General features: G+C 33.9%; 2 protein-coding genes across 2 annotated transcripts; both read right to left on the reverse strand.

Moving 5' to 3' along the window:
* Positions 1–266: 266 nt before the first annotated feature.
* Positions 267–7,561, reverse strand: LOC145092315 (transcription factor-like protein). Its single transcript, XM_079030239.1, has 4 exons — positions 7,330–7,561; positions 5,638–6,206; positions 868–1,767; positions 267–764 (listed from the first exon to the last, which is right to left on the reverse strand). The coding sequence occupies exons 1-4, from the start codon at positions 7,504–7,506 to the stop codon at positions 473–475; spliced, it is 1,938 nt and encodes a 645-aa protein (XP_078886365.1). The 5' UTR covers positions 7,507–7,561; the 3' UTR covers positions 267–472.
* A 4,707-nt stretch (positions 7,562–12,268) lies between these two features.
* LOC145094440 (protein LAZ1-like) lies at positions 12,269–15,169 on the reverse strand. Its single transcript, XM_079032639.1, has 7 exons — positions 14,830–15,169; positions 14,540–14,596; positions 14,177–14,285; positions 13,905–14,089; positions 13,394–13,744; positions 13,061–13,309; positions 12,269–12,986 (listed from the first exon to the last, which is right to left on the reverse strand). The coding sequence occupies exons 1-7, from the start codon at positions 14,989–14,991 to the stop codon at positions 12,627–12,629; spliced, it is 1,473 nt and encodes a 490-aa protein (XP_078888765.1). The 5' UTR covers positions 14,992–15,169; the 3' UTR covers positions 12,269–12,626.
* Between the last annotated feature and the right edge of the window lie 388 nt (positions 15,170–15,557).

Consider the following 15,557-nt stretch of genomic DNA (forward strand, 5'->3'; position numbering starts at 1 on the left):
ATATATATATATATATATATATATATATATATATATATATATATATATATATATATATATATATATATATATATATATATATATACACTCAAGTTATCTCAACCAATTCAAGGATTCTAACTACTGATTTTAGAATCCAAAAAGACACCATAAGTTCATAACAACAAAGATCAGATAATTGACTACCTCTTACATTTGCAACCGAACCACAAGACCACAAAAAGTAAAAAGGTAATTTGCAACCGAACCCACAAGACCACAAAAGGTTTTTGTCATCATCCCAAAAATAAACTAAGATTATAACAGTTCCAAGCGATATACAACGATAACTCATTAATATCTGATTGTTTGCGGGTATGTATACACCCAAAACTTGGTGTAAAATTCCTTCTTAAAAATAATAATCTCAACATAAATTATTAAGACTCTGAATCAAAATAAAATAAGAATAAAAAAAAAAAGGTTTAATCAATCAATCCTCATCGTCTTGAACATCATCATCTTCTCTTGTTCCATAATCAATCCATGGTAACATGGACTCAAACAAAACCGCCAATGCATTCCTGTTTGCAACTTCACGAGGGGCCCGTGCGGGACCCGGACCCAGACCCGGAATATTTTCTTGGTTGTCACCAACAACATTAACATTATTATTATTATTATGCATGTCCACCAACCTCGGATCTATCATAAAATTTTGCAAATTTTCTGGAGGAATTGTTGGCGTTGAATCAGAGAAATCAGATACCATCAAGTGTGAATACCTGTAACAATGTAAAATAAAACAATCATAAATAATCTTAATTGCAATTTCTTGCATTTAAACTATAAAAATTGAGAATAATTTCAAGAAAAACGCATACTCACTCGTTTTTATCGGATGCAAACGCTTCTTTTCTCACACACTCCCAATCTTTAGCTTCACTTCGACTAATTTCCATCTTTTCAATTACTGATAAAGCTGTATCCTTAAGAAAATTATGAAGCTCAGGGAGTCTCCATATAATATAACTCCTTTCAACATAAATATTAATCAAATGATCCAATGATTCACTCCCACTTTGATCCATTCCAAAAAAACCATGATTAGTTATCTTCGTCCACACCTGTTCTTTCAAAGGAACTTTACCCACCAACTTTTTTAAAACCAATGGATGAAGCATTAAAGCCTGTTTCATAAGATCACTCGAACTCGACTTATCTTTTTCTTTTTCTTTTTCTTCACGTTCAAGATAAAAGCGACAAATTGCAAGTGAATATGAGAAATTCGGATACAACCACATCGAGTTATCGCTATTATACTCTTCAGAAAACGTTTCCAACCATTTATACTCTTCGGCTCTAAGGGCAAAATAGTCAATACAGAATAACGCTCCCATTGGGTCATCAGAGTCTAGGGAAACTAATAGTTTGCATATTTCAAGAGCTGAGCGATGACACCCGCGTCTATCCATGTTTTTCATGTGGGAAAAGAGTGTGGTGAAAAGCTGTTGATTTGTTTCATGTTTATATTGTAATTTACAGGTGGCTTGTAAAGGATTGAATAATGGATGCCAAGCACATTCTAAGGCGTATAAAGATTTTGAAGTGGCATCTGCTGACATTTGGAGTTCACCTGAGAATTTGAAGTATTCTGCTAGGGTTGTGAGGGAATCTATGTGGTAAGGGTGGTGTAAAAGAATACTTGCGATGGTGTTCAGATCATGTGATGCTTTTGCAGCTTCAAATTGTCTTTGAGCTAGGCTGTAGGTTGATGATGGCACATACCTAAATATAGTCACACAAATGTAAGGTCAAAATTGTCTTTTAATACCAGAAATTTATACAAAAAAGTAATAATAATAGTTTTTCCACCTACCATATGTAACCAATAAAGAGGATAAGAATACAAGGGATGTGATAATCACAATCACAAAGCCATTTGTTAGCATGAAGATGATGTTGATACTTGATACTCATTATTTATATGATTATGAGTATTGTATGTTGGTTTCTTTGTTTATTATTATTATTACTAGGTGTAAAACCCGTGTATTACACGGGTTTGATTAAAGAAAATAAAATATTAAGATGTAAATAATAAGTATTTTTGAAAATAAAATTTTAAAATAAGAAATGAAGAAACATATTAATTGCAATTTATTATAATATTTATTACATTTGATACTTTACATATATAAGTATAGGATTACGTGGCTTTTTAATTTAATTTAAAAAATTGAAAAAAACCATAAATTGACATGTGGATATTATTTATTTTAAAAATACAACAAAATGACAAGTGTCAAAACTCATGAGATATTGACATGTGACAAAAAAAACCTTCATTTATTAAGAAAGATATTTTTTAAGATTCTTTGCATTTATTATCACATTAAATATATTTAATACTTTACATATATAAATTTAGTATTACGTGGCATATTAATTGATTTAATTCAAAAAAACCACAAAATGACATGTGGATTTAAATTTAATCAAAAAATTTACAAAATTACATGTGGCAAATTTAATGAGAAGATGACATTTGGCAAAATGATCTTCATTTATTAGGATAGAAGATTATTATTATGTGTAATCTAATTATTAAAAAGTTAACTTAAATATCTAGATACCTATTTAAAACATTTTTAATGAAAAATATTAGTTAAGAGTAATTTTGTTATTTGTTGCCATTTAATTTCCAAATCCTGTGACAAAAGTTACAAACCAAACATAAACAATGAAAAGAAAAGGGAATTGAACCATTCCATTTCTGCCAACCAAACTCCCGATTTAAATTGAATTCCTTCGATTTCCAAAACCTTTGAATTGCAATTCGTTTGACAAATTCCAACAATAACAAATAAACCCATGTCACCGCGGCTGGAAACACAACACCGTGACTGCGGTTTCGGCTGTGCGGTTTGCGAGTGAGGGGAGGCTTCCCTGCCTCCTCTCTCTTCATTCCATTGATCGAAAAACAAAAATTTCTTTTTCTTTTTCAAACGGTAGTATGCAAAAACATTTATTTTCCTTTTTTTTAGTTTCAACGGCTAGACTGCTAGAAACATTAATTTTTCAAAAAAAAAAAAAATTTAATACATTTACCACTCTATAAATACCAAACAAACCGAACATAAATTTCAAGCTTATTTCTACACTCTCAAAAACCCAATCAAACACAATGTCGTCATCTTCATCCTCCTATTCAATGGCTCAAGACGAGGCATTATTTGTCGGTTCCGTCATGGCAAAAATAGTGGCGTATTTCCGAAACCGACAAGGTCAAAGTTCACGTTTACGACCTAACAATAAGAAACCCTCTGTTCCGGAGAAATTGCAAAGCCAAGCACAATCGTCAATCGTCTTATAGAAGACTATTTAGCAGATGACGCCTTGTACGCTGCAAAGTTTTGACAGCGATTCCGGATGAGGAAAGAGTTATTTTTACGTATTGTTGGCGATTTGGATGGCCTTTTTCCATATTTCCAATTGAAGTGGGATTCAAGATGCAGAAAAGGTTTTTCTCCAATTCAAAAATAAACAGCCACAATTCGTCAATTAGTTTACAGCATAGGAGCAGACAAATGGGACAAGTATTTGAGGATGTTCAAGTGTACCACACGGGATACTGCATACAAGTCGAGAAAGCTATTACTTTGGTTTACAGGCAACGATATTTGTGCAAACCAACCATCAATGATGTCCACCAATTGTACACGGTGCATGAAAGTAAGCATGGGTTCCCAGGAATGCTAGGTAGTATTGATTGCATGCACTGGTCTTGGGCATTGTACCCCAACGCATGGCATGGTCAATACATGTGAGGCGATCATAGAGAGCCAACAATTGTTTTAGAAGCAATCATATCACATGATCTTTTGATATGGCATGCATTTTTTGGTCCATAGCACTGTAATACCAATTTATAAGAACAATTTGCAAACCAAACTAGCCCCATAGTACTATAATAGCAATTTATAAGAACAAAGAAGCTCCCTAAAGTTACAACAACTATCGAAGGTATAAAGTTACTTAGTCATACCATGACACGACGGAAAGCCTACCTGTTTACAACGTGAATCAGTGATAATAGATAATCAATTCAGTTTCAAGTCAGGGAGGTCACGGACCATGACAATTTACCTTCCCAAACACCTTAAAAATGTATAGAGAAAGAAATACAAACCTTCATATGGTGTTTATTGACCTAGAGAAGACATGATAGTATACCACGAGAGAGGAAGATGGTGGAGCCTCACAAGTAGAGGGGTCTAATGAAGATATGTAAGGAAGACAAATATGCCAAGCCTATAATGATTATGTATACTCTAGCTAATGAGCTAATAACATGATACCTTCCCGACTTTCCCGATGGACATAGGGCTTTATCAGGGTCCTTCATTTAGCCTCTACATTTTCTCTTTGATTTTTGATGACATTTCTTATGGAATTTAAGGAGTAGTGCCATTATGTACATTTTTTGCCGATGAAATATCTTTGGTGCAATTCAAGAGTTGAAGCATAAGACAAGGGAGTAGAAGTCTGCCCTAAAAGCAAGTACCACACCATAAAACAAGTTTCAAGTACTCGGAGGTCTAAGATCACAAGGAAAAGTAAGTAAAGAACAACGTTAACCACAACATAAAGACTCGGCCACAAGAGTATTGTGCTACAAGGTCCTAAGAGGGAAATTCTATAGTGTAAAAGTTGAGCCAGAGGGGCTGCTATGTCGTATGGCTTTGAATATTGGCCAAAAAAGAAGACGCATGAGAGGAATATGTAAGTTGCAAAGTGAGAATGCTCCAATGGATATACGATAAGACAATGTTAAACAAGATATCGCATGTGGTTATCGAAAACACATTGGGAGTAGTGTCCATGACCGAAAAACTAAAGGAAGGAATATTGTGAAGGTGTGGACATGTCCAGAGGAAGAGGCATCAAATGACTACGATAAGAAGGGTGGAGAGTGTTACGTCCAAATGGGACGAGGATGAGAGGTCAACAAATGAGGAAATGAGAAGATAGTTTGAGGTTAGACATTAAAAGTTAGCACTTTCTAAATACATGACTAGGAGGGAGTGGATCCATAAAAGTAGGGTAATAGAGTAGTATATATTTTAGCTACTTACATTATTTTTATCTGTATTTAAGTATTTATATACTTACTTATTTTATCAATTACTATTAATATTATATCCCTAGTATCAACATTTTAAATCGCATATCCCTCTTTTTAAACAAATGCATGGTGCATAATTCTACACGTCGAAGATGGAAGTAGCCTCTTTACCCATACCCATACCCAGGGTGGAGGTAAGATTGTCTAACATCTAACATCCCAGGTACCCCATGACCTAACGGGAAGTAAGTATAGTTGTTTTTGTCTTTCTCACTTTCCTTTCCTTTCCTTTGGTAATTATGGGCATCCTACACTATCCAATTTATGTGAATATATGCTTGACCACTATCCAAACTAATGAAAAAGGTGTTTGTTTAAAATATAAAAAAGTCAACTAAACGATATGCTACCATGCTCACACTCAGACAACCTATCAATAATCATAAGTCCACTAGCAGTATGGGGAAATAAATGGGCAACAAATTTGAGCTTCTATTTTTAAAAGGAAAGATATCATGAATAAAACTCACCTGAAATAGGTGCATCCATCTTTGTTTTCAAGAAGCTCCATGGATAGAGATCCATCCCACCTAGGCCAATGCTCTGAGGGAGAAACAATAATTGTCTTTCTATGGGTGTGGGCCCCACGTCTCCCTGTTCGACTCTGTTGTCTAGAACTTCCTGCTTGATTTTGATTACTTCTTTCAAATGAACTCACAACTTTTGATCCAAATATTCTCCTCAGCTCATTTTCTGCACTAAGAAATCTTGGATCCACTTGCAGTATGTTTGTTGTGCATCCTTTCCCTGATCTATGTCTATCCCCCTCATCATTCACATTTTCAGATTTCTTTCTTGAAGACCGGGTTTGACTTTGACTTTGACCACCAGATGAATTGACTCCGAAAGATAAATCTTCTAATATGGCATCTAAGGAATCCACAGTGCCTGTAGTTGCCTTGTTCTTCTTCTTCTTTTTCTTTTTCTTTGATTTTTGACTTGATGATATGGCATTGGTAGCAGTATTTTTCTTACTGGGGAGTAAATTGTGTTCATTTTTTACTGTAGAGGAGGTATCAACATCACTAGCATCATTCTCCTGAAATTGAGTGTTTGAGACTGATTATGAAATTATATGAACTGTAGAAGTTTGCAAGTAAAAATACACATGTTGAGAAACATCAAGTTATATAAACCATAGAATTTTTTTAGTAACCTCTTGTAATATAAAGTACAAGTTTATGTAGTAGTATTATCATACAAAAATGCATCCGAAAGTAATATGATTTGGCTATTGACAATATCAAAATATCTATAAGTAAAAGATTGATACTTGAAGGCCCATAAAATCATCTATCACATTAAACTATATGCACAAAAGTCCTAGATCAAGTCATCTAGTGATACTTAATCATTAACAAAAACACTATCAATCAAAAAGTAAGGAAAGAAAACAAATAAATATCTTAACTTTATGGATTGTTAAGAGTCCAAAACAGTAATAGCGAAAATAAAAAATGATAGACCCATATATTATATAAGAAAAAGAGCTAAACTTTGCATGTTAAAGTCTAGTTGAAATCCAATATTTATGCGGATTATGAACTTTTCAAGAGAAATAAAAATACTATGCAAAGTAAAATCAATACTTTCTCTATTTCAACAAAACTTAAAGTTTTAGCATCAAACCTAGTACTTGAGGAACACAAAGTTGATATGGATTTATCAGTAATTTACCAATAACATTGTTGAGTTTGTAATACTTGTTACAAAGTTTCATGTATTTTACAAGTATTTCTCCAAAAGTCAAGAACCCAAAAACTTCAACTTGAAAAAATAGCCCTTTTGATGTCCTCAAAGTCAGGGTGTAGCTCTTACTTGGGAGAGATGGAACTAGTGGCATTCTGATGCTCAATTTAAAAGAAAGAAATCGCATCACTTGTTGCATAAAACGTACTTGAATAGCATACAAAATCAAAAGTGTGGGTTTTTATATGAAATCAAGAAACTAATAGATTATCACGAGCAATCAGAAACTTAGCTCAAAAAGATAATTGAAAATCAGGAAGGTCCAATAACACACATAAGAACCCTACTCATCGGGAATATTTTTAAAAAACAGAACCAAGATTAACTACACCAATTAGCACTAAGCTAAAGAACAATGAAAGTTCAGCTATTACGATATAAAACAACAAAAATCATCGTGTAATCAAACGCACCTGTTCCTGTTCCTTCTCCTGCTCCTCCTCTTCGTTGAGGAGATCGAAAGGATTAATTGAAGAAGGGCGGGGTGAATTGGAGGGTGATTCCGACTCATCATCATCGGACAATATGATGTCTTGATTCTTTGCTGATTCTTGTTCATTAAGCACTTTCCTCAACGCTCTGGCGGACATCGTTGTTTCAGCTCTGAATTTGTGAATCCGAGACACTTCAAGTAAAAACCCTCTCTGGTCTCTTTCTTATACATAAATTTTCCATCTAATCCTCCATGTTATGTGAAAAATCATAAGCCCCACCAAGGTTTTTGATTCCATCATTTCACCCCCAAAGTTATGATATTCTTCCATCCCATGTCACCTTCCTCCCCCCCCCCCCCCCCCCCCCCCCCCCAATTATTACTTTTTATTTATTTAAAAATGAAATAAATTATTATTAAAAATTAAATATTATAAAATTTTCAATCTTTTCAATCGTTTATCGGTCATATAAGGAAGGATTTTGTCAACACAACATATATCTTGTGGAGAATTATATTCGTACTGAAGATGGTAATAAAGAATGGTTGGTCCCTCGGTAACAATACGGGACCGATTATAAATATATCCCCACTTTTTCTTGTTGCTGGTAAATTAAAGAATTTAAAGGAGCATATAAAAAAATGGAGGAATGAAATCATCGAAGCTAATAGAAAGGAATTGGTGGAACTTACAAATACAATCAACTTTATTGGTCTTCTTGCTGAATCTGCCCCCGTTAATAAGAATTTAATAAAGAACCACCTTCATGTGTATCAAAAGATCATGGAGATTGAGTATAGACGCATAGAAGACCTAAAGCAGAAATCCCGAATCCGTTGGGCTCTTGAAGGATATGAGAATAGTAGTTTTTTCATGGGGTGATAAATAAGCATCATAGGTCACAGAGAATTAACGGGCTTAAGGAAAATGGTTTTTGGATTAATGATCCGGATATGATCAAGCAAATTGCAATTAAACATTTCTCAGAGCGATTTGTTGAGTCGATCTGTTTAAGGCCTAAGTTTAGCAGTTTTTGTTCAAAAAATTGTCCCATAATATGGTTGTCTGTCTTGAGGATCCCTTCACACTCGAGGAAATTAAAGCAGCAATTTGGGCATGTGGCTCGGATAGGACTCCTAGTTCGGACGGTTTCTCGTTTCTTTTGCTTAAAAAGCATTGGGATGTGATCGGAAACAAGTTCTATTTTGTGGTGAAACATTTTGAAGCTAATGGATTCATTGACAAGGGCTGTAATGCATCTTTCATCACCCTCGTCCCAAAAATCCAGGATCCCATCTTGATGTGTAATTTCCGGCCCATTAGTTTAATCGGGTGCTTGTACAAAACAATTTCTAAGATCCTGGCGGAAAGGCTAAAGAAGGTGATTCACTTGGTGGTTAGCCGAGTTCAGACGACATTTATCAAAAATAGATATATCCTTGATGGTCCTCTTATCCTAAATGAAGTAATCGCTTGGTTAAAAAAGAATAAGAAGAGGGCTTTTGCTTTTAAAGTTGACTTTGAGAAGGCTTTTGATTGCCTCAGTTGGGAATATCTTGATTCAATACTACAACAGATGGAGTTTGGGGACAAGTGGTGATCATGGATTCATGGTTGTCTATCTTCTGCAAGGATCTCAATTCTCATAAATGGGTTCGCTACCTCTAAATTTGGTATGGAGCGTGGTATCAGGCAAGGTGACTCACTTTCACCGTTCTTATTTATCATTGCAGCTGAAGTTCTAAATATAGCCTTGGATATGGCAAAACAAATTGGAGCCTTTGAAGGTATCCAATTACCTCGCCAAGGCCGAACCATTTCGCACCTTCAATACGCAGATGGCGTTATCTTTTTGGGTTCTTGGTCTATAGAAAACGCAAAAAACTTGATCAAAATCCTTAGATGTTTCGAATTATCCTCCGGTCTCAAGGAAAATTTGTCCAAAGTAAGTTATTTGGCTTTAGTGTCCCAAACTGCGATTTGGATTTGTTGGCCCGGTATAGCAATTGTTCCATTGGAACCCTTCCTTTCATATATCTTGGATTACCGGTTGGAACTTCTATGGCTAGAGTGTCGTATTGGAATCCTATCATCTCGAGAAATTCCTGTGAGATTATCAAAATAGAAAGCCTCTACACTATCTTTTGGTGGCCATCTAACACTCTGTAAAGCTGTGTTGAGGAGTCTTGGCTCCTTTTATTTCTCTCGGTATAAAGCCCCTACTAAAGTTATCAAAAATCTTGAGAAGATAAGGATGAGGTTCTTTTTTTGTTTTTTTTTTTTTTTTTTTTTTTGGGGGGGGGGGGGGTGATGCAAACTCCAGGAAGATGTCATGGATAGCATGGGAAAAAAATTTGGCTGATAAAGAAAGAGGGGGGCTTGGGATCGGTAGTTTAAAGGCTCAGAACTTAGCTTTAATGGGCAAATGGTGGTGGAGATTTAGAAACTTTCCTGAGACTACTTGGGCTGAGGTGATTAAATCTATAAACGTAGAAGATGGGGGGGGGGGGGTCGCAAGACCATCTATCGCTAAGAGAAAAAATGGTTGTTGGGGTACGGTCGCAAATATTCCAAAACTTCTAGAGAAGGAGAGTGTGTCTTTTTTCAAATCACTAGCATCTGTCTTCGAATGCTAACAGGGTTCTTAAATGGTCATGGTCGCTTGATCCTTCTGGGGCATATTATGTCGCTTCTCTAAGAAGTCATATCGACAAGCTTACTCTTCCTTCAAGTGATGGTAGATGGTCCTGGAATCCGTTGATCCCAGAAAAATTGAATATTCTTGCTTGGCGTATCTATCACGGTAAACTCCCCACTATGGTAAACCTCTCAAAATTCAGAATCTGCTCTTCAAATTTATGCAAGATCTGTCATGGAGCCCAGGAATCTGAAAATCACATTTTTGTGGAGTGTTCGGTTTCGATTGAAGTTTGGCAGCATATCTGCAAATGGTGGCGGCTTCTGGAATATCCTCTTACATCAATTCGTGACCTGTTGCAATGTAAAGAAAAAATTGGGGGGCATCAAAGGCTAGCAAGGATTCATGAAGCTATAATGCTAATATTTATCTGGGTGATCTGGAAGTATAGGAATTTAAAGGCACACTCTCCAATCCCAATCTCCAAATCGCAATCAGCGCTGGCGGCGCTGGCTTACAACGTAAAATCACTCTCGATCCTTTGGATCAATGCAAGAAAGAGGAAAGTGCATAATCTGAGGTGGTTTGAATGGTGTTGTGACTCAATTCTAGAATGTTATAGCAGACTTTAAATCTATTGGTTTTGTTTTGTTGTTTTCGTCCTTCTCTTACACTTTTTTTTCCGCTTGTTTTTGTACTTCTAGCCCCTGACTAGCTTTTTCTCTTTTAATTTCAGCTTGTCGTTCAAAAAAAATATCATTCATTGTCAACTCAATCAAAATAAATATTAAAAAATATGTAATAAATATTAAATATGTAATGATACCTTATGCAAATTTTTAAAAATATTTTATTTTACGTTTTATATTTTAATTTTATTAGAAAGATAGTTATCTTAGAAATTCACTTATTTAAAAAATATGTTTTAAGACGAACAATTTAAATTTTATTATATTAGCTTCAATTATTTTTATTTATGTAGTTTCATAAATTAATGTAAACTTTTTAATAACAGAATATTCATATTTCATGAATTATTAAAAAAAAAAAGTAATACGTAGATTTTATTAATTATTGTCATTTGTTATTTTAAAATTTAAACATTGTTATTTGTTATTTAAAATGTTAAACATCATTATTTCTTATGTAAAATATTATAAAACTACCTTTTGATTAATTGAAACATTACTTACAAAGTAACTTTAAATTACAATAGTCAGAAATAATATTAAATTAAAAGTATAATTAACTATATATACATAAGATAAAAAAAATTATTATACCTTGAAAACAATGTTTGGTATATAAAAACAACATCGTTGTTGAAATTGAAAAGTAAATAAATAACTTTGAAATTGTGAGGTTAAATCATAACACCTAGAAAGCCCACGTCAAATCCATTTGATGATTTATCGTCTGGAAGGTAAATTCTGGAACACTAACAATATATTAGACATATAATATTTGAATCTTGCACATCCTTTATTGAGTTTTGTATCTCAACTACTAATATGTCGGGACACAAGTCACTTTTTGATTCATTAACCATAACAATAGTTATAAGTTAAAAAAATTATACATAATTTATTTAATCAGAACTAGTGAGTAAAGTCAAATCTATTAAGTTCATATTATTCAAGATAAAGATTTTTCTTTAATCATATAAATTTGAATTATACTTTGTAGATTACATTCGATCGTTATAATAGTATTCAATTTTCAATGTTCTAATAGACGTCATTTATCATATTATTAAGGTAATGATAATGTCTTATATCAACTTTTTATATTATTATATGAATTCGTAGTTAATAGTTAATTACAATAGGCTAGTTATTTTAACAACATATATTGTGAATAATTTTTATCGACATAGTTATATTCATGTGCTAACATATCAACATTCACATTGATGTCTAATTTATCGAAGGAATGAGGAATGTGGTTAATGAGCTAGCGCCGCGCCCCTAGCACTACATTGGGTTCTTCTCTATCTCCATGGTGATACATATAGAATCCCAATGTTGATGGTTAAATGGTTATTGTTTGCAGTAAATGTTGGTGATACTTAGCCCAACAACTAATTGATTGTATCATTGAAACCCCATATGACATTGTTATAAAGTTGATTGTAATATTGAAATCTAACCTTGAATTTGCAGAAATCCAAATTGATTTTTTGGATTATCCCAAATTTGTGATATCTCTTTCTAATAGAGATGTAGAAATCTAATTTGGGCTATGCTTTTACACATGGAGAAATGACCACTACTTAGAGAGAAAAATTGCATTCCATAAAGAGGCACTATACCAAAACAACTCCAAATGATCCTCCAAACAAAACTAATGCATCCTACTACAAGAATTTCTAAATTTATTATAATGTTCCAAGACTCCACATCCAAATCATCTCAACATGATCAAAATTGAGGAGAAAATAAGCACATTGATCAACACAAGCTCAACACATAATTAAGAATCTACAAGCCCTCTTGAGTGTCATCTTAGCCAAAAAAAAACACTCAAAAACTTCACCTTTAAAGCAAAAGCTTCCATAATATCAGCTCTCTCTTCATATATTGATCTCCATGTATTCCTTTTCTCCATTAATCCAGTCTTTTTCAAGTTAATGCATATACTAATCCTTTGTAACCCATCTACTTCCACGAACTTGATACCTATCACAGCTCACCCTTTGCTCACTGCTACTCTCACCGCCACTTTCTGCACTCATGTATCCTGATGTCCTTCGTTGCCTCTTTGTTTTCTTGACAGCACCATCACCACAACTGTCGCTAAAATTCCCATTCAAAAGCGGATCATCTATTCCACGTATTTCTCTACTTTTAGCAATACAACTGTCATCTCTCGTTCTCCTTCCTTTATCATTCTTCTTCATATTCTGAGAGATTTTATGCAGTTTTTCATTAAACTTCGTGATCCCCTTCCCTACTGGTTGCACAGCTTGATTCACTGTAAACCTCAAATCACTCACAATCTGTATTCAAATTGTCACTAAACATTAATATTTTCAGAGATTGAAAGTAAATAGATTGAAATTAAAGAACTTACGTATTCACCACCACCAACAAAAACATCACGAACACTCTCTTTAATGGCGGTTTTGTTCTTCACACGAGGATCATGTCTTGGGAGGCGTAATTTTGTGGGGCGTTCACTGTCTCTAACTTCATCAGGATCTAGAGGACAATCGGAAGTATAATCACCAAGAACAGAAAAATCTCCATGGAAAAGATCTCCCATTAACGTGTAGGGTTCTGAAGGAAACACGTATATGTGAACCAAAGAAGCAACGCCCATCTGTTCTACATTAATTAATACAAACGCCTGTTAAATTAACGAAGAAAGAATAGATATAACTAATTAAGAAAATTAAGTAATTACCTCAATACAAATAATAAAATCCTGGATAGATGATTTAAATTGCGACTCTTGAGCTATTGGAATTTTGATAAAACCAAAAGAATAGAGAAGGGCAATAGCGACACCTTGCCACCATGTCAAAAATACAATTGCTTTAAATGTCAGAAACTTAGCAAGTGGATTGATATGTGCGAGTTCTTTCTTTGTTATTTCGTAAAACTGAACTAAGCAATATAAAGCCCATGATTGGCTGAAATTCAAAACAACAGCCATGTAAGGGTACCCACAATCCCATCTGAAATCTCCTTCACAATATACGTCAAAGGCTTCAAGAACCACTGCCAAAACAGCTGTAACAGCCTTTATAATCATCTGATAAAAGAAACAAAAATGTGTTCTTTTATGGATGATGGAATCAATAAAGTTCTTCTCAAATGGTCTTAATAAAAGTATTGATGTTTCCACATAAAGACTCGTGTTCAACATCAAGAATTGGGGTAGAGAAGAAAAGTTTTGTTATGATAAAACTTACATATTGTACTATTCCAGCTTTCATGATTTGGTAAACTCTTTGACCTAGTTGCCATGGTTGTAAGAATAGATTCATTGGAAAAACATGTGTAATGATTCCCTTTGAAGAACGTTTTTCTAGCAAGGGGCCTTTAAGACCTGCACGCCCTTCCCTCTCCATGAAATTGATTGCTCTTTTTTCACCCCCTTAATTAATTTCAAGAAAACCATTAAAATTAATTAAGTTCATCATTTCCAAATACAAAGATCAGAGAGAAGATACATATTACATACCCAAGCATGCAATAAGATATCTCCCAAAGCAATACATTGCAAAAGCTTCATAGCAATCTCGTAGTATCTCAACGGCAATGCTTATTGATGGATTCAATAGCGATACAAACTGCACAATGAAGTTTGAAAGCCTAATTAAATATCTACACATATGATTAAATCCAAGCAAATGAACACACATTAGATTGTTCATGTATTAGTCTGATCCTATGGCTTCATTCAACACAATATTTTGCGCCAATGACATCATGAATCATAATTTTCTTCATATATTTGTGTACTTAAACATCTATATAGTCATCAATTACCAAGGCATAATGTAAATACAACTAATTGAATATAAGTCGATTGTAAATCACTTACAGATTCAATCGCATAACTAGGTACCATGAGTACAATGCCCAACAAAAACTTCTGTTCCTGTCAATCAAAAAACAGAAACTTAATTACGCCTTTTTACCCTCGTATACTTTTCTTCAGTATACGTGACAAGAGATTGCTTCATAAATTTCCCAAATACATCATGAAAAGGATATTGGTTGTATGAACATTTTTTACTGCAACAATGTACATGCGATCATCAACCTACTTTCTACATTTTAGTGTGTGTGTGTGTGTGTGTGTGATAAAGATAGATTATTAGAGAGAGAGACCTCGGGGTTCTTGTAAGCAGATAGGTGCTGGAGTAAGAGGAAAATGGAAAGGGTGAGACTGATAAAAACAAATACAGCAGCTACTCCGGTTGTCCATGGGAATTGGGAGTATTTGAGAATCAGGGTCAAATTAACAAAAGCCTCTCGTCCAATCTTCTTCATCAGTATTAATGCTTCAGAATTCCAAATGCATCATGAGAAGAAAGATCGACTGGCTGATGGATTTGGTTTTCTGCATCCAAAATTGAAAGCCTAGCCCTAAAATTGTCGCCGATTCCTTGAATCAGACACTGAGTTGGTGAAATCAGAGGAGCATGGGATTTCGATCTATTAACCGAAACAAAAAATACACGATTTTGGTTAGAAAGGCCAATTGCCACCTTTACATAAAACGTAAGATGATTTTTTTATGGAGAAATAGAATAATATTTTGTATACATTTTTTTTTAAATATTTATATGATTATTGATGTCTAAATATTTAAAGATAAGGCGTGTGTTCTTATATATCTATAAGAATAAGATTAAGGTAACTTATATATATGCAAGGTTTAAATATTATACATGGAGAAATATAGAGCAATATTTTGACACTTTAAGTCTTTAAATGGAAGCCTTTAACAATTTGCTATCAAAGAAAGTATAATAAAATTTAGAATTCTGAAACTATTTAAAATCTTCAAACATCTCAACCATGGAATACCCTTGAAAATACAAATGGGGGACGTG

Source organism: Lactuca serriola, chromosome 3 (assembly GCF_051521515.1).
Source record: "Lactuca serriola cultivar US96UC23 chromosome 3, Lser_US96UC23_V15, whole genome shotgun sequence".
Taxonomy (NCBI): Eukaryota; Viridiplantae; Streptophyta; class Magnoliopsida; order Asterales; family Asteraceae; genus Lactuca; species Lactuca serriola.